The sequence below is a fragment of the Rhinolophus ferrumequinum genome, chromosome 12 (assembly GCF_004115265.2).
Source record: "Rhinolophus ferrumequinum isolate MPI-CBG mRhiFer1 chromosome 12, mRhiFer1_v1.p, whole genome shotgun sequence".
Lineage (NCBI taxonomy): Eukaryota > Metazoa > Chordata > Mammalia > Chiroptera > Rhinolophidae > Rhinolophus > Rhinolophus ferrumequinum.
In genome coordinates, this window is record NC_046295.1 from 80,086,033 (window position 1) to 80,104,861 (window position 18,829).

Genomic DNA, 18,829 nt, shown 5'->3' on the forward strand with positions numbered 1-18,829 from the left:
AGGTCCAGTATGCAGTTTTATAAGTTTTCTCTAGTTCCACGTATGTTTGCAAGTTCCCCTTGTAAAGAATTAAAAATAAAAGCATCTACATCTTACAGTGACATTCAAATTACTCTGGCATGAAAATCTTCTCAACTTCTTTGGGCCTCACCTTACTATCCACTTTTTTTTACTCAATACTCAATCCAATCACAGTGTAGCCCAGGAAGCCATTCCACATAGCCTCCCGGCATTCGATGTGACCTAGAATAACCTATAATAAAGCCAGGAGACCACCGTGCTGGCCTTTGGGTTTAGTTTCATCCAAGACAGCATTTCCTGCTCTTTTTACTTCTTATAACTTTCTCACCTTCTGCCACCCACTTCGCTGATCAAGTTCCACACAACATCAAAGAGATACACAGAAGTGAAAGGAAAAGGCACGTTAGTACTTATTGCCATGCCAGTTAGTTCAAGTTCACAGATGCACTGAGGCGCACACACACACTCTACCTCTGTCAGGAGGCACCTGAGGAGGCCAACAATAGTTTTCGATTTTCCTGTTCCAGGTGGTCCATGAATCAGACAGATCTTGGCAACTGACGGGGAGTGTTTCACCATAGCATATGCAGTTTCCATCGCTTTCTTTTGGTCTTCATTGAAATCTTTCAAGTCGGCAGTCTATACAGAAGACATTAGGGAGAATGAGGTATTCTTCCTATAAGGATCAGGCAAGATCCCAAAGCAACCTTTAATCTAAAAACCACTTTCACAACTGGAAAGAGAGTGCCTTACACCATATGTGCATGTAGACTTCAGCCCACCTGCAAATACTATAACTGTATTTTTATTTGTGAGCCTTATAAAGATGATACCAATAAACTGTCTACACTTTTCTTCTATTTATTCTTTGGTTCTTTCCATTTTAGTCAATTCTCTCCTTAGTAAAAACATTCAAAGACTTTCTTTCCTCACACACAATATAATGGAAAGAGCATGGACTTTGGGTCAGGTGAGTCGAAACCTCAGTTTCACTCACAAGCTAGGTCTCTTAAATCCTAACCTCCCTTAGTCTCCGCCTTTGTCATCCATTAAATCTGGGACAGGTGAGAATTGACTGAGATAACACACAAAAACCCTAGCATACAGCAGGGGTTCAAAAATATTCCTTTTGCCTTTCTCTGTGTTAACTTCCTGGCACTTACATACAGCACTTACAGTGAGATAAACATGTTCACACAGAATGACAACTTCATCTTCATACTTGCAACAATACCACTCAATTCTCCTCCTCTTGAATTTTAACAACCTAACCTTAACTAGGCTGGTCGGCCAAGATTTTACCATTGCTCTTCAAGCACATTTTCAATTTTGTACTATTACCTTTCTCCTCGTGAGGTAAGCTGGCTACGCTAATCTACCTCCGCAATATGGAAGAAAACCAAGCACTAACAACATGCCTGGGTGCACAGTGAATGTGTCTTTGTGGCAGACACCCAGGAATACGGAGCAGATAAACACAGCATGGTGCTTTAATATCCCGCCAGGAAGTTTCCTGACTTTCCCTGTTAGCATACAATCATCACTCACAATTCTGTCCGACGTTTTAGTCAGTAAATCTTTTGTGCAGAAGTCCATGGGGTTTGGATTCAGGATAGCTCTGGCCAGCTGGTTCCGACCACTCAACAAACACATGGCTTTTAACTTCCTTTGTGTAGTTACCAGAGAACTGATTACAATACATTTCACAAATTCATTTAAATTGACTGGCAAGTTATCTTGACTCTGGATGAAAAGGGAACACTCAGACTTTCCATTACGCACTATTACCAAGAAAGAGAAAAGCAATTTCAGTTACCAGTGAATAACAGTGTCCAGTTAAAAAGGTTATTCAGAATTAGGTATCTTATAACTGTCTTTGGTATGACATGTGATTTAAACAATTCAATAAATATTTACTAAGCGCCTCCTAAGAACCAGGCAATGTTCCTGTGCGTAAGAAGCTTCCTTTTCCGGAGAGGGACACAGGTGCTAAGTAGGTGCTACAAAGAAAGCAGACAAAGGAGGTGGGAAAGGATGCGGGATGTGAGGGGGGTACTGACAGCTCAATGTGGACCAGAAGCGTTACCAGTAATATAGTCGATTAACACATATTTTGTATGTTATATGTACTACACACTGTATTCTTACAATATGTTAGCTAGAGAAAAGATGTCATTAAAAACATCGTAAGGAAGAAAAAACACATTTACGGTATTTATGGATACAATCCACCTATAAGTGGACCCACGCAGTTCAAACCCATGCCATTTAAGGGTTGGCTGTGGAGCAAACACATGGCTGGGAAACTAAAAGATGAGCTGACTCGACAGCCTCTCTCCGACGTCTCACTACCGACTTACTGGCTGAAGTGCGGCGGAACTTGTGAATATAACCACAGTGATAGGCCTGGGACTCCTTCAGGGGATTTCTCCTCATGTCCTTCTTCTCTCCATTCAGTCTTTCAAGAACCAAAAACACCAAATCATTCTCCTTTGGATGAAGCTGTTTAGCTAGTTCAGATTCGTCAAGATAAACTATGAAACAATAAGAAGTCAGCATTTAGTATAACAGAATTATTTTAAATAAGATTAACTTAAAGGAAACTAAACCCTGTACTAAGTTCAAGCATGAGTACAGCACTAAAGGATGTCGTATATACTTCAGAATGGTAATCGAAGACAGTCAACATTTTCAAATGCTGATTATACAATATTATAGAATATTTCTTAAAAACTGCTAAAAAGCCAAAATAGACATTTGAAATATCTATTGAAACTACAGACCTTGATAAATCAAGGATGCACATTGTAAGTTTAAATCTAACTACTAAAATAGCAAACCAAGTATAAATTGAGGTATAGTTTCCAAAACAGAGAAGAAAAAATGAAAAGTTGTTTTTAAAAATGGAAAAAAATTTTAGTATTCAATCAAAACAAAAGAAGGTAATAAATTTAATATACACATGTAATTAGACTCCTTTGTTTCTATTTTTCATTTTACAGGTTGCTTTTTTATTCACCTCCATTGATTTAATAGCTTGAGTCCCATATACGGAGAGTTCTTCAAGACTTGTAGGTTCCTTGCTAAGCAGCTCAGGAGCTAACACGAAGGAGCCAGTTACAATGGATTGAAAGAAAAGTGTATTTCTATCAATGCATTTGAAATAATTTTTAAAAAGTTCACTGGTCATCATCACTGCTTGAAGTGAATACCTCATTATTTCGAAAACTGGTCCAGAGTCAAGTACTTATTCTACCTTTATTTATGAAATAAAACACTGAGTAACCAAACAACACGGAGAAATTTCTCTTTATAGAACTAGTCCAGCTAATAAGTGAAGAAATGAACAAATAAAAAATCACCATTTTGTGTCCGTTAGTAAATTAATTAGCCAAAACATTAAGCATCAACAGCTGTAAATGTTACAAAAAGAGAAATCAGACATCATGAACCTCCTGATAAAAGAAAATACCACCACTTATGAAATAGTTTGGCCAGAAATAATAAATCAAACTTGAATCTGATCAGACTTCTAGATCCAATTATCAATTTACAGGAAAGGCAGAGGATAGAAAAACAGACTACAACACCACGGGGCTCAATCAGCAAAATCCAGACAGTGGGTAACTCTACAGAATCAATGACCCAATTTCCTCAACAAATAAATTACAAAGAAAAAAAATTGAGAGCATTATAGTTAAAAAAAGATATAACAACCAGTGTCAATGAGTGAACCTAATTTGGAAATTAAATCAAACAGAATGAAAAAAATTATAAGGAAAGGGGAAATTTAAACAATGACTAGCTATCTGATATTAAGGAATTGTTAATATTTTAGCAATAAAAATTATTTTATTACGAACTTTTTAGGTCTGTATCCTTTAGATATATTCACTGAAATAAAATTAAAACTGACCAAAAGAAAATTTAACCAAAGATAATCTGCAAAACCTCTCCATTACTGAAAGTAAATATAAATAATTGAAGACACATACCTTACACATTAGTTAGAAAATCAATACCGTATTAGAAAGATGTCAATTCTTAACAAATTTTCACCTTTTTCCTCTAAAATTTATATGGGATTACAAAGGACACTAATAACCAAGGCATTTTTAAGACAAAACAAGGTAGGAGGACTTGTTTCCTGGACATTAAAACTTATTATAAAGCTAGACTAAGTAACCAAGCAATGTGATATGGGCACAAGGGTAGGCAAATGACCCAATAAGAAATGAGTCCTGAGGGAGATTCATGCATTAAATGCCACTAGATTTATGACAAATATGGCATTGCAGAGCATGGAGAAAAGATGTTCTTCTCAATAAACAGCATTGGAATAACTTCATCTTCATCTGGAAAAAAATTAAACATGACTCCTACATCTCACTCATGCACAAAAATCGACTGCAGGTTGATAAAATAATCAATGCTCCAGAAAAAGGGTTGGCAAACGTTTTCTGTAAAAAGCCAAAGCTTTTCTCTGCAGGCCACGTACGGTGTGTGTAGTATGTTCATCGCATCTTTTCGCATCTTTTTTCCGAAGCCCTTTACCAATGTAAAAACCTTCCTGTAGGGCAATACAAAACAGGATATGGGGCAGATCTGCAAACGGGGTTTGCTGATGCCTCTTTTAGATGTTAAGATAATACATTTACAACCTGCAACAGGGAACAAAGGTTTCTTAAATGAGGCACAGAGCACTAACCACAAACCCCACCCCCCACACACACACAAAAAAAAAACAAGATATTTAACAGAAAATCAACAAGAGCCTTCAACAGGCACTTTATCCAAAGAGGTTACTGAAGCATCTACTAAATATATGAAAAGGTGCTCAACCTCATTGATTATTACAAAGGCCATTACAAAATAAAACCTCAAAAGGCCATCAATACACACACACCAATCACCGAAATTCACATGACAGTCAATACAAATGTGTGGGTGAAGACGAGGAGCAGTGTGACTTGTCACACACTGCTGGTGGGGGGCATATTTTGTACAACAAGCTTGGCATTATCCACCCAAGTTGAATCAGGCAATCCACTTTGGGTATATGAGTAGACTCAACCAAAAAGCCCTCACGAAAACACTAAGAGATACGAGAATGACCACAGTGGCATTATCCATAAAACGCTGGAAGAGTTGACACAGCAGGTCCTCCTATCGCATCAGCCATCCTGGGGATGGACTTGGGGGGAGCCCTTACAGAGGTCAAAACTGCTGAAAAATGTGTCTATCAGCAAAACTGTGTGATATTCACACAATGATATATTACCACAGCAATGGAAAAAAACAAACATGCACACAAAATTGATGAGCTACACACATGTTAAATGAGAGAAGCCAGACACAAGAGTAATAAATTCTAAGTGATTCTATCATACGATCAAGAGAAATGCCAGATAAATTAGTGATTTAAATATTTACAAAAATAGTGCAAGAAAATGTAAAAGTATTTATATGATTTCTAAGACCAAAGTCAGAACTATAAAGAAATAAATATGGTAGTTTTGAGTACGTGAAGATAAAAACTGTGCCTCAAAAACTACACAGGAATACAAATTAAGAAGAAAACAACCTCCCTAATAGAACAAAGGACAAAGGGCATGGACAATTATCCTTGTCCCCCAAACTCAATAATACAAGTGACCAGTAAAGACCTGGGACAAAAACCACAACCTCAAAGATACACATTTCCATGCATTTAAAAAAAAAAAAAGTTTAAACTAACAAATGAGGGCGACATACACTCTTACATCCACTGTTAGAAGTGAAGCTGATATTCCTTCTTATAGGCAGAGACAACATGAATCAAAAGTCTGCAAATGTCTATCTGTTCGACGTAGCAAACAGATTTACTCGAGTGTTTCTAATAGTGAAAAGCTGTAAACAATGTACAGGTCTAACTAGAAATGACTGGATAAATGGACTATGAAATACGCTTACAATGGAATAACAAAAATATTAAATATACTGTCATTATTTAATACCTCTGAAAAGACATCTACAATATTTTAAATGAAAATACGTCCAATGTAAGCTTCATGAAGGCAGGCGTTTTATGTTTTCTTTATAGCTACGCACCCAGCATCAAGAGTCATACAGTACCAGATAGTATATAAATAAAGCCAGTAAATGTTTGCTGAATAAATGAATGGCCACAAAATAGGCAAAATGACCCTCATCCACCCCCACCTGCCACGCACACAATTCATAGGCTAACAGTAAGATACATGCTATGCTCATAGCATTCTCTCTGAATAATGGGAATTCTGGGTGAAGTTTATTTTACTGCTGGCTAATATCATCTGAATGTTCTACATTGAATATATACTACCTTTCCCCAAAATATATACACATGCTTCTTTTCTTAGCAAAGAAAAAACATGGAGTAGGATGTTTTTTGGAGGGGGGGGTGGTGGATTTATACTTTTTACTTTAAAGAGTTCTGAATGGTGGTTTATTTACCACTAATACATAAATGAGATAGTGTTTCACATATCAGGAAGATTTACTCTGAATCTATAACCACTATTATTATAACCCCCCCACACCCCTCCCTGGTCAAGCCCCCTTCACTCACCCTCTCTCCCATGTCCAGCTTCCATGGATACTTTGGCCTGTGGTTTTCTAATTACAGAATGGTTCAGCTAAATACATTTTATATTTATAACTGTCCCAGTAACTACCCTCATTAATTAAGACTTTAAACACTCTTTGTTAGAGGTTACAAATTTAGCTTAGGAAACCGATGTCCCAGAAAAGTCAAATGATGATAACGTTTCCGCAAATAGCAATCCCCGATTATTATACGATACGTTCCAAGTTACATAAGAAAGGACTTACCCACAAACTCCCAGTATTTTTTATAATCTGCAGGGAATTTTCGTAAACGCAGCTGATGGAGTTTTTCTTTATTTGGAGAGCTGCTCCACTCCTGTGCCACCTATACAAAGCAATAAAAGCAAATTAAGAAAGCAAGCACATTCTGGAAAGTCAATACTAAACCGCAAAGCTTCCAAAGTAAGCAATAGTAAAATCCAGAACCTAGAATCTCAGGTGACAGAAACACTCCAAATTAATTTGGAACTTCCAGTTTTCAGTTCCGCATGTAAGGAACTAGGAAGTCGCCACTCCATCCTAACAATAACTAAAAATCTGAACAAGCTGCAAATCAACAACTCTTCGTAGATTCAACCAGCGAACTGAGGTCAAAGGGCAAATTGCTGCCCTCAACCTGGAGAGACAGGTGGGTACAGACAATCACAACTTATCTGAGCAGAACCAGTAAGTAGAAACCTGTGTCAGGAAAGGAAAACCTGAAGTGTAACTGACAAAGTGATGGATGCTCAGTATGGAAAACTCCAAGTGTTAAAAACTCTCAGGGGCCCCAGTCACAAGGGGGCCCCACACTTTGGTGAGTTTTACCTCTAAGAGCTCTAGCAGGACCTCATTGAATATGGGGAGAAAAATCCCTTTGCTTCCAGCAGGGAGAGGAGAAAAGGAACCATTCTGAAATACACCAGAGCCTTCGGAGCTTCTTAACGAGGCTTGCTCTATGGGGAAATACCAGAGCCTCACTGCTGGCGTTTTATCAGAACCTGATACACTTGGGGGAAGAGAGATGATCAACTCGGGCCCATTCCAGCCATCCTGTCCCACCTACGGAGGTAGGGGAACTGACACACGCATACGGTTCACAGTGCAGAGGCACAGGCTCATTAAATGACAGAGCCCTTATCATAGGACAACAGAACATGTCCCCCTCCCCCACAGCTCATGTTACTAAAGGCCTATTTTACTGCTGTTCCTTTTAACCAGTATATCATGTCTACCTTTCAACAAAAATTACAAGGTGTACTCAAAGGCAGAACTCACAGTCTGAAGAGAGTGAACAAGCAATAGAACCAGAGTCAGATATGGCAGGGATGTTGGAATTATTAGACCAGAAATTTTAAAAACTGTAACATGTGAAGAGTTTAATGGAAAAAGTAGACTACGCAAGAATAGATGAATAATGTAAGTGGAGAGATATAAATTCTAAGGAAGAATAAAAAAGAAATGCTAGAGATAAAAAACACTGGAACAGAAATGAAGAATAAGAACGCCTCTGATGGACTCATTAGTAGACTGGACATGGGTTGAGGAAAGAATCTCCGAGCTTCAGGCCACAGCATTGAAACTACCAAAGCTGAAAAGCAGAGGGAAAGAAGAAAAAAAAAACCTAGGTGAAAAACCACAGAATATCCAAGAACTGCAAGGCAACAGCAAAAGGTACAATGTGCATATAATGGGAACACAAGAAGAAAGAAAGAGAGGAAGGAAGAGAAGCAATATTTGAAGTAATAATGACTGAGTTTCCCCAAATTAATGTCAGACACCCAATCACAGATCCAGGAAGCTCAAAAACCACAAAGCAGAATAAATGCCAAAAAACCACACCAAGGCATATCATAGTCAAAAGTCAGGAATATGACATTATCAAAAATAAAGAAAAATCTTGAAAGAAGCCAATAGGAAAAGAAAAAAGCCTTACCAATAGAGGAGAGAAGATAAGGATTACACCTGACTTCTCAACAACCATTCAAACAAGAAGTGAGTGGAGTGAAATATTTAAACTGTTGAGAGAAAAAACCACCAGCCTAGAATTCTGAACCCTGCAAAATTACCCTTCAAAAGAGGAGAAATACTCTCTCAGACAAACAAAAATTGAGGAAATTTATCATCATTAAATTTATCTTGCAAGAAATGTTAAAAGATCTTTAGAGAGAAGGAAAATTTTATAGGTCAGAAACTTGGATCTAGATAAACAAAGGAAGAGCATTGAAGGAGGAGTAAGTGAAGGTAAAACTTCTGTTACTTATACTTAGTTGCTCTAATAGTTTATTCAAAATAGCAACAATGTATTCAATTACGTATGCTTATGTGTACATATATATGCTGATTATGCTTATGTATAAGTGAAACAAAAGACAGTAATGATACAAGGGATCGGAAAGAAGAATTAGAAATATTTTGTTATTATAAGGTACTCACATTGCCCATGAAAGTGGACATGGATTAGTTGTAAATATATTGCAAGCGCTAGGGAAACCACTAAATGAAGTTAAGTGCTAAGGAAAAAGAGAAAATAGATAAAATGCTCAATTGAAAACCACAAAGGAGGGTGGCTGATTGGCTCAGTGGTTAGAGTGCAGTGCTTGTAACACCAAGATTGCGGGTTCAATTCCCACATGGGCCAGTGAGCTGCGCCCTCCACAACTAGATGGAAATCAACTTGACTTGGAGCTGAGCTGCGCCCCGCCCTCCCAACAACTAGACTGAAAACAACTTGACATGGAGCTGATGGGTCCCGGAAAAAAATCACACTGTTCCTCAATATACCCCAGTAAAAAGATTAAAAAAAAGGAAGGAAGGAAGGAAGGAAGGAAGGAAGGAAAGAAAGAAAGAAAGAAAGAAAGAAATCCCAAAGGCAGAGAAAGCATGGAAGACAAATATAGGAAAAAAGAACAAGAGCAATAAATAGAAAGTAGTAATATATGGCAAAAATTATTCTATTGGTATCAGGAATCACCTTAAATGTCAATGGTCTAAATATACCAAATAAAAAATTATCAGAATAGATTAAAAAAAACACCCAATTATATGCTGTCCACAAGACACTCACTTTAAATATAATGATACGTTTATAGGTTAAAGGGATGGAGAAAGATAAACCATGTTAACCTTAATCAAAAGGAAGTGGGATAGTATCACACAGGGCAATTGACACATGTTTCTTAACACCTCTACACCCTGTTAGCAGATGCTGTTGCCAGTAGAAGAAACTGAGAACATTCCAGTAACATGCCCAAGGCCATAAAGCTAGTGACTGACAGCTAAAGCCAGATAGGATTTTGAAAAAACTTCTCATTGTCTACATTTCAACCGTGCACAACAGAAGAAGCAATTTTAAAAAAAGAAAGGGGAGTAGCTATATTGATTTGTGGCAGAGCAGACCTCAGGGCAAGGCAAGTGATCAGGGATCAAAAGGGGCATCACAAAATGATAAATGGGTCAATATTCCGGGAAGTCATGCTAAGCCTTCATATGCATGTGCCTAATTAGCAGAGCATCAAAATAAGGGAGGCAAAACCTGACGGACCTGCAAAAAGAAGTAGATCAACCCGGTATTTCAGCTGGAGACTAACACTCTACCAGAAATGGACTGGTCCAGCAGGCACAAAACTAGTAGACATAGCTAAATTCAAAAGCACCCTCCATCAGCCTGATAGAAATGCCATCGATAGGATACTTCAACCAACAACAGCAGATTAAATACGCATTCTTCTAAAGCCCACACCGGACATTCACCAAAACAGACCCCCCTCTGGGTCATAAAACACATCTTAACCAATTTAAAAGGACAGCAAATATGCAAATATGTCTGCCTTCGGATTACAATGGAATTAAACTAGAAATCAGTAACAGAGAGCTGGGAACAAACTCCATCCCTCAGTCTCACCAGCCACATTCCCAGGCCCAGCACCACCTGGGGCCACGACATGGCACACTGCAGCTAGAAAGCATGTCCAGTAAGCGTGAGCACTGGTGGGCAGCACTGAGAACAGCACTCCCCGCAAGTCCAAATGACCTAGACTGGTTGCAAATTCTCACCAGCATGTCACCCTGCCAGCTTCTAAACCTCTGCACCCATTTATTTCCCAACACCTCAAATTCAGAAGCACCCTTGAGGATCTTCTGAGAAATAAAGGGGACAATCCCAAATTTAGAAAGAAGACTGACTACTTGTGTAAATAAGTTGTTTTAGTTTTCAATTAGGAAAAAAACTAACATAAATTACCTTTTGGGCTTGAGTGTTTTATCTAAATGTAACAGTTTAGTTGTTAAGTATTTAAATCTACAACTGGCCTTCATCAGTGATGAAACTTATTATCCAAGACTACCGGTGCTATGATGGAAAATACAAAAAAATATCAAAGCAAATGTGGTGATTAAATTTTAAGACACGCAAGGTTTCAAAAATGTCCCTCCCACACATCCTCTTCTCAGAAAGCTTGAAGGATATGGCTTACTACACTGAGGGCGCGAGCCCGGAAGCCAACCTGGGGTACAGGAGACCAATCCCACACGGGAGAGGAAATGCAACCCCAGGGTGAGGATGGTGTTTCAGGATAACCACTGTAAACCAAGATTACCGGATGTGTCTGATCATAATGATCGTTAAAACATCCCAAAGAGTCTGAAGCTAATTTAGTAATAAGTATATAGGAAACTAAGTAAAGGAAACAAATCCAGAGAAAATAAAGAGTTGGGAAGGAAAGGAAAAGTAGTTATAATATACTACCTGACTTAGCTGTGGACAAATTTTATATAGTCAAAACAATAACAAACACTGACCTAAAATTCCAAGACAACTCCATAGTGAGAATGAGGGAACAGGAAAGGTGTGTGAGTGAAGGTAGGGCTGGGAGAGAGGGGACTTCCTGTAGCGGAAACTAACAGAAAAATGTCTAAAGCTGAAAAATGAACAAGTCACAATAGTGGCATGTTATTCAGAAATACAGAAGTATCAAAAGGATCCGTTAAGAATCAAAAATGGTTACTTGGGGGGGGGGGGTTGGAGGGTGCCTGCTGTTTTTTATAATGGGCCTTACAGGAGTATTTGACTATTTTAAACTTTGTACAAATGAAACTTGCGCTCATTACTTTGAAAAGGATAGGGCTGCAAAAATGTCCTGAAAGGAAACAGTCTTAAAAAGGAATATAGACTGGGGCAGCCGGTTAGCTCAGTTGGTTAGAGCGCGGAGCTCTTAACAACAAGATACAAATATTTCACTTTGTGTTATGGACAGAGATTGAGGATCGTCAATGAGGTGTTTCTAACGCTTCGGAAACACGAGTAAAATAATTAAGTCTTAAAAACAATGGCTACAATTTGGGCCATGAATTGATATGAGAGATGCAAGGGCACCCTCAAGATGCACTGATACGCTGTCTAGAAGGCACTGACCTTGACAAGGAAGGGTCATCAATACCCTGGATCACCTCCTACTGTAGCAGGTGTGCCCCTTTGGGCCATACATTTCTTTTGTCAACACACTTGACCTTAGTGTCTTTGCACTCCCTCTGCCTGGAATCTACTTCCCATCGTCAGCCCTTCTAGTCATTCTGCTCTCGGTGTAAATACCGAGAAGTCAGAAGGCACCTGACTTCTCAGTCTAAAGTGCCCTATCTCCAGATCACACAGCAGCCCTCTTCCCGATCGGAGACGACCATTTCCAGAAGGCGCAGGCCTCGTCTGTCTCGTTCCCTTTACCTCCCAGGCCTGTAACAGCACGCGGCAGCTATCAGGCACCCAAAGACCTGTCAAGTGACTGAACACATGAATACTGACTTCAGTGTTCTTGGTTTTGTTTTTAAGTCTCACCACATACTGGGGTTTGGTTTTTCTTTTAAGAAATTTGAAAAAGTAAAAATCCTTTACTGTTTTGAGAACACCAAAACACCCTTCCAAATGCTGTTGGATGCTGACACTAAGGAATTCTCAGCTGTTTTTCTGAGGTGAAGACCTAAGTGGGAATCCTGTATTTTATTTGGCACTCGTCAGGGAGAATGAGGACGAGACAAGAACCAGGACAGGGCGTGATGGGTTGGGGACACAGCTACAGGGAAAAAGCAGGTGCCATGAGGAGTAAGAAATGGGAAGGACAGATGCGTCAGGAGAAATTCAGGATACACTGCTTTGTTCTGTTCATTGTAATCTACCCTTTGCCAACCTCCCCCAGAAAACTTGAGTAAAGGTCTACATTACTTATCAAAAAACTAAAATCAAATGGATGTGGGAGACTGTCTCCTCTGAGAACTCTGCTCTGCCCTTTGCACTGAAAACCATTTCCTCCTGGGCTACCCCTGAACTTGGTGCATTAGCACTCTGAATTGTCTGTAAGCTCCAGAGTGCAGAGGTTAAGAAAATGTTTCCCCTGTACCACCAGCTTCTAGAACAGTGTCTGGCACAAATGTCTGTTCAATTTGAAATCTACAAGCTACATCTAAATCACAGTGAGGTCTGTATTGGCCCCTGGACACTATCACGCAGCATGGGAAAGAAAAGAAGCGACTTCTAAGTCTGGACAGCTACAGAATTAAAACAAATACTTACGGTTTCAAACGTATTCAGTATCAACAAAGGGAAAAACACATCAAAGTAATCTCCATAATCTTGAAATCTGATAGGCACGGGTCTTGAGATGGCCTGACAAAGACCTGCTGGGGGCCCACACTGATCGAAGTTCACGAACATTTCGTATTTCCATTTTAAGATCTCTTTAATGAAGGCATCAGAGATGGACTGCGACGAAAAGAGAATGTTTACTGGACAAGCCGAGAAAGGTTTCCTCTCACCCAGCGGGAGTTTATAACCTTGCCTGTTGGAGTTGCTTGGAGTTGGAGAGCGAAGAACGTTGCACAAACTCTTCATTTCACCCACTGGTTTCTGAGACACCACACAGGCTGGCAGTGGCGCTTTCATAACGGAGTGGACCCCATTTGTCTTATTTTTTATAGTTGGGGCATTTTCCAAAGACCTGGAAAGATGAGCAGTTCGTGAGGTGGTACTTGAGCTAAAAATCTTCGTTGTGGAAGGTCTCAATGGTTTCAATGCAGACAGAGGCAAGGCAGGTTTTCGAAACACATCTTCATCAGCTGCTTTAGTTTCAATATGTTTTGGGCAGTACTCGCCCTGGTTTTTCATAGTTTCAAGACAATCTTTGTACTTACATTTTGTGCCACTCAAAGACTCCAACTGGGGCCAACTGAGAAAATCTTCAACCTGAACTGTCTCTTGTCCATGAACTACTTCGATGAGTTTATCATTATCATTCTGCATTTGTGAACACAAATCCATGTCTTCAGGGTCACACTGTGTTAAAAATATTTTATCTTCCTCCACGTCACTCCTGGGCTCAGGCTCTCCCTTTTGCAAAGCTGCCACCTCTAAATGGACAGTTAGGTCACCTCCACCTGAAGGGTCCTCTGAAGTAGAGAGAGTTATTTCATTCGTTGCTGTTCTTCCATTTAGCACCACAGAATTACACTGGTTCAAATGATGAGGGCTGTCAGTCCTCTGAGAAGCGTATTTTGCTTTCATAGGTTCCTGTTCAAAAGACACACGTTTTGGTAATTGTTTTCCATTACTGTTAGCAATTACCTCAGATCCTCCTTTACTACTGGAACCTGACCAGTCTGATCTGGGCACAGAAATGTCAGCACTCGACGCTGCACGTGGCCCTGCTCCTGTAGTAACCTTACTCTCATCAGAAAGTCCTGGTCTATTTTGCTGTGATTTGGGTCGCACCTGCCTCTGCAACTGAAAACCTTGACTCTTAAGCAGTTTCTTATTTTTGACAGGAGTCTGAGGAGAAATTAGTTTAGTCTTTTTTCGGGTATCAACTACTCCAACAGTTTTGCCGTGGTCACGTAATTGAACTATACAGTCTAAAGATCGCTGAGACAACTCACATGCCCTACGAGTACGCTTTTTCAGACCAAGTTTCTCAGCTTTGGAAGCTGGTTCAGGACACTGGCGAAACTTCTTTGGTAGCACTACAGCAGGAGTTGTCCTACAACTTATGTAATTTGAACTTTTATTGTGCCCTTTTTTGGTATCTGAATGTGTTTTCTTAGGAGTTTTAGAAGCTGGGACTCTCCTAATGCTTCTGGAATAACCATGAAGCTTTGGAGAAGACTTCTCTAGGGGAACTGTGGTGGTTCTCTGAATACTTGAACCGGCAGTTGTGGTCCTTAAGTCTATACCTTTAAAATGATTTTTGGTAAGCTCTCTCTTATCAGACTGATCCTCCTTTCTGTCAGAAGATGAAGGCCTTAAAGGAAAACCCTCGTCCTTAGGTTTTTCACATTGTTTTCGCTTTGGTTTTTTTACCTCAGTTCCACAAAATACCTCAACAGACATCCGACTGCTCTGTGGTCCTGCATGTTCTTCAACACCCTCTGGTCCTTCTGTAGTAACTTCTTCAGACATAGGATAATCTGTGTCATAACCCCAATCATTTGTAATATCAGCCATATGGGTCAACCATGAGTTTTTTCCATCCTCTTGCACTGAATTCTTATTGTCTGGTTTCTGATCTTGCCACACTGAAAACACATCCTGTTGGCTTTCAAACTCAAAAACCTGAGAATCACATTCCTCAAATGGTGAAGGAGAATTTGTCTTTTCTTTCTTTATTAGTTTCCTATCCACATTCATATTAGCTATTGAAGTATGCTGCTGTGGACATTCTTCCTTAATGCATATTTTATCTTGTTTAATGTGTTTCTCAACATCAAGAATTCTTTCATCATCACCATCATCATCAGAATCTGAAATAATAATAATTTGTCCGTGGCAGGTTTCTCTGACATTCTTTCGGTTGGCTGTGAAACTTCTTTTGTCTTTTACTTTTTTTTGTAGCTGGGATGAGTGTTTTTCAGGTGAATCTGACGGAAACTTACTAACACTGGCTTGAGCTACTAAAGATAATTTGTGGAGGTCTATCAAGGAATCTGTTAAGGTATCAGACTTGGGACAGCTGCTAAGGGTCTGCTCTCTCGACTTAGAAGAAACGCGATCGGTACTCTTGCTCATTTCCTTCTCTCTTGATTCAAGTACAGTCACAGGATCTTTAAAAGGAGATGCCTCATGCACGAAAGTACTGGTCATTTCTGTAAATGAGATCAAATCTTTATCAGTATGACATTCCTGTATTTGGCAATCGTTTTCATGGGAAGAGAAAACATCTAACTCTTCATTCTTCACTTGTTTCTTTTTCAGCAACAAACTGTTATGAGACTTTTGTTCTCCATTTTTATTATCCAGAATACCATTACGGTCTAAAGAGAGATTGTGGAGGAAGCTATCCCCTTCCTGACCTCCTGTAGTTTTCCTGGAAGAGAAATTCTCCATGTCAGATACAGTCAGGTTTCCCTCTGATTTCACAGCATTATCAACCGAAATACTTTTCCTGTATTGCTGTATTACATGTGATAACTTAGCACAGATTTCACCTTTCTGGGCCTCAGATTTTGCTTTTGAGGTTTCACCAATATCATTCTTTGAAGAGAAATCCTCATTTGATGTGGACACCTTTTCCAGAGAATCAGTGCTAGAATCAGTCAACAAACATGGTGACATTATCATTCCTCTTCCTCTGTCACATCTCCTTTCTGGACCATTTCTTAAAGGACAGTTCTGTGGTGTATATGAGGAATTGTTATTTACAGACTTCTGCTTCACTGTATGTCTTTTAACTTGATCATGAGATCCTTCAGTGAAAAGGTTTTTACTACTCTGCTTTAAGCGTGACTCAGCTGAGAGATGGTCTTCTAGCTTTGAATCTTCTATGTAATTTTGCTCATTATTCTCTTTCACAGTATTACTTGCTTTGCTCGACCCACTCTCTTGCACTTGACATGCATCAGCTTTCACTGGTTCCTTAGATAATGTTGAGCTAGAACTTTCCAAACAGTACACGTTTTTACACTTCTTCCCAATGTGTTCACTTTCTTCTTTACAACTACATGCAGGAGCGGGTTTGCACAGAGTCAGATCCACAAAAGCGTTACACTGCGGAACTTTGAATTTTATGTTTTTAATAATTTGTGTTAAACAAGTTTGTAACTCTTGGGTTTCCTGACTAGTCAGCTGCCAACCCAGAGATAAATTTCCTCGCAGGAATAAGTTGAGCTTATCCCAGAATTGCTTACAAAGAGTCTGCTGCCCAAGCTGATAACCTTCTTTAAGGAGACTTCGAATCAGCTGCACACAGGCAAGCTGTACAGAATTTGATGGCATCGAGTGCAGCGACACAGAGGACACCATCGGTGTTCCTTTGGAGCCACTACTGGACGACTTCTCAGAGCTACGTGCAAAGGCGCTGGTCGGAAGCTTGGCGCATTTAACCACAGCTTCCACCCACTTCTGGGAGCTAACCCACAGCAGATGCAAACATTTTTTATTTCTGTGGAGTTCAATCACTGACACCAAAATTAGAAAAAAGAATTCGGTGACTTTGTCACACACGACTACTTCCTCATTGAGAACAACTTTGACCTCGGAGTGCAGATGATGGATGACCTCTACTATGTAAGGCACGCCCAAGTCCTTAAGGTCCATGAGGGACTGCACGAAAGGGATGAACCACAGAAACGTGCTATTATGAACACGCATGTCTTGACCAATATCTGACTGAAGCACACTGGCTAACGTTTCCATTTCTTCATACATGTTAGGACAATAGTCAGGGCAAACGGCTGATCTCCACCCTGAATCCTACAAGGAAAGAAATACTGACATTCAGATAAACAAGCATCATTCATGACAGGTTTAGCACACAAGTTGTAAAGAAGAAAATATATGGCTCCATGTTCCTATTTTGGTTTACACATACACATACCCCCTCCCCCAGTAAAGTGAAAAATAGTTCAATTCTGAGGTTAAGGTTTCAGGAAAAGGTAAATTTACAGCAGCTCCATGTACTCTGACCTTAATTAGCTGGTTTCGATTTCTAGTCATGTCACTTATCCCCCCATCCCATACACTTTCCACTCTTCCTAACTGCACTTAAAAAAATGAATTTTCCAAAGTGGGCACAGGGTAGTTAAAGTCCATTTTCCCCCATGCACAATCCATCTGTTCAACGAGACAGCCTTTAAGCTGATGTGATTCACAATAGCTATCTACCACAAAATCAGCAATTCAACTCATTATGTAAAACACTGTCTTACAATACAAAGGCAATACAATGTCATCTGAATTCTCAAAGCTTTATACCTTTTTGGTCTTTTCAGGATTATAATTGTATACAATCTGGCTGCAAGTCACCATATCATCCAGATAGGACTCCGGTTCTAACTTGGTCCTTAAATATTAAGAATAAATAGAAATTACGGAAATGAAGGGGAAAAAAGAGAAAACCCTATTGTTCAGTAAGTTACAACAAACAGACTTTCTTATAGAGTTTTTACATCCTGACACACGAACGGAACTAACCTTACAGAGCTTTTCCGTATATTCTGGATCTCTCTGTTGTAGCTCACGTTGTTGATAATGGTTAGAAATGCCTCAAAAGGATCAATAAGTTGACCCCAGACCTTAGATCCAAGGCGATCCAGAATCACCATGAAACAGTGTAACGCTGGCCAGAAAGGATCCCCCCTCTCATCTGAAATACAATGAAGTCATTGCCAAATAACAAAACAATTAGAAGATACTAAAATATATTGAACAGGAAGCATTCTTTATCTCACTAGCAACAAAAAGCAGAGCAACAAGTAATTTAACACAAAGCACTGCCAACTACAAGTTTTAAAAAGCTGGCAAATGTTTAAGTTGTTTCACCTTTTTTTCAAGCACACTATATGCCTCTAAGAAATTTTTAAATGGGGAGCAAATTGAGACAGTTTAGGGAAACAACTTTCTCACCAGTTGCCACACCTGAAACAATCTTTCCTACTCAGCTCAACTTTTCCTACAACTTTATACTCCCTTCCTTCAATAAACAACAAAAGTAGAGAGAAAAAGGGAAAAAAGAAAGAAACCCTTGATATTTACAGATCTAAACAAAGCTCACATTACCAGAAGGTCTGGTTTACCGTGACCTTGAGCTGTGTGTGACATCTGGCTGATGTAAAGGTCTGAAAACCCTTCACTAATGGGTAAGCAGAAATACACAGCCTTCATCCAGCCATCTCAGCATGGCTTTGTTGGTATCTATTTTTAGGAATTCCCATTACTCACAAGCTC

At 39.4% G+C, this 18,829-nt stretch overlaps 1 protein-coding gene and 1 non-coding gene across 9 annotated transcripts in view; one reads left to right on the forward strand and one right to left on the reverse strand.

Annotated features, from left to right (window-relative positions):
• The window catches only part of SETX (senataxin), a 60,001-nt gene that overhangs the window by 25,903 nt on the left and 15,269 nt on the right, over positions 1–18,829 (reverse strand). For 7 of the 8 annotated variants that reach the window (XM_033122368.1, XM_033122364.1, XM_033122362.1 and 4 more), the window contains 7 exons: positions 18,077–18,248; positions 17,858–17,945; positions 13,190–17,356; positions 6,874–6,973; positions 2,382–2,555; positions 1,570–1,802; positions 493–660 (listed from right to left, as the gene is read on the reverse strand). In XM_033122368.1, coding sequence (XP_032978259.1) covers positions 493–660; positions 1,570–1,802; positions 2,382–2,555; positions 6,874–6,973; positions 13,190–17,356; positions 17,858–17,945; positions 18,077–18,248 — 5,102 coding nt within the window. The remainder of the gene's footprint in view (positions 1–492; positions 661–1,569; positions 1,803–2,381; positions 2,556–6,873; positions 6,974–13,189; positions 17,357–17,857; positions 17,946–18,076; positions 18,249–18,829) is intronic. The other variant, XM_033122369.1, reaches the window with a different exon arrangement.
• On the forward strand, positions 9,196–9,268 carry TRNAT-UGU (transfer RNA threonine (anticodon UGU)). Its single transcript has one exon. It is a non-coding gene; the product is annotated as a tRNA-Thr (tRNA).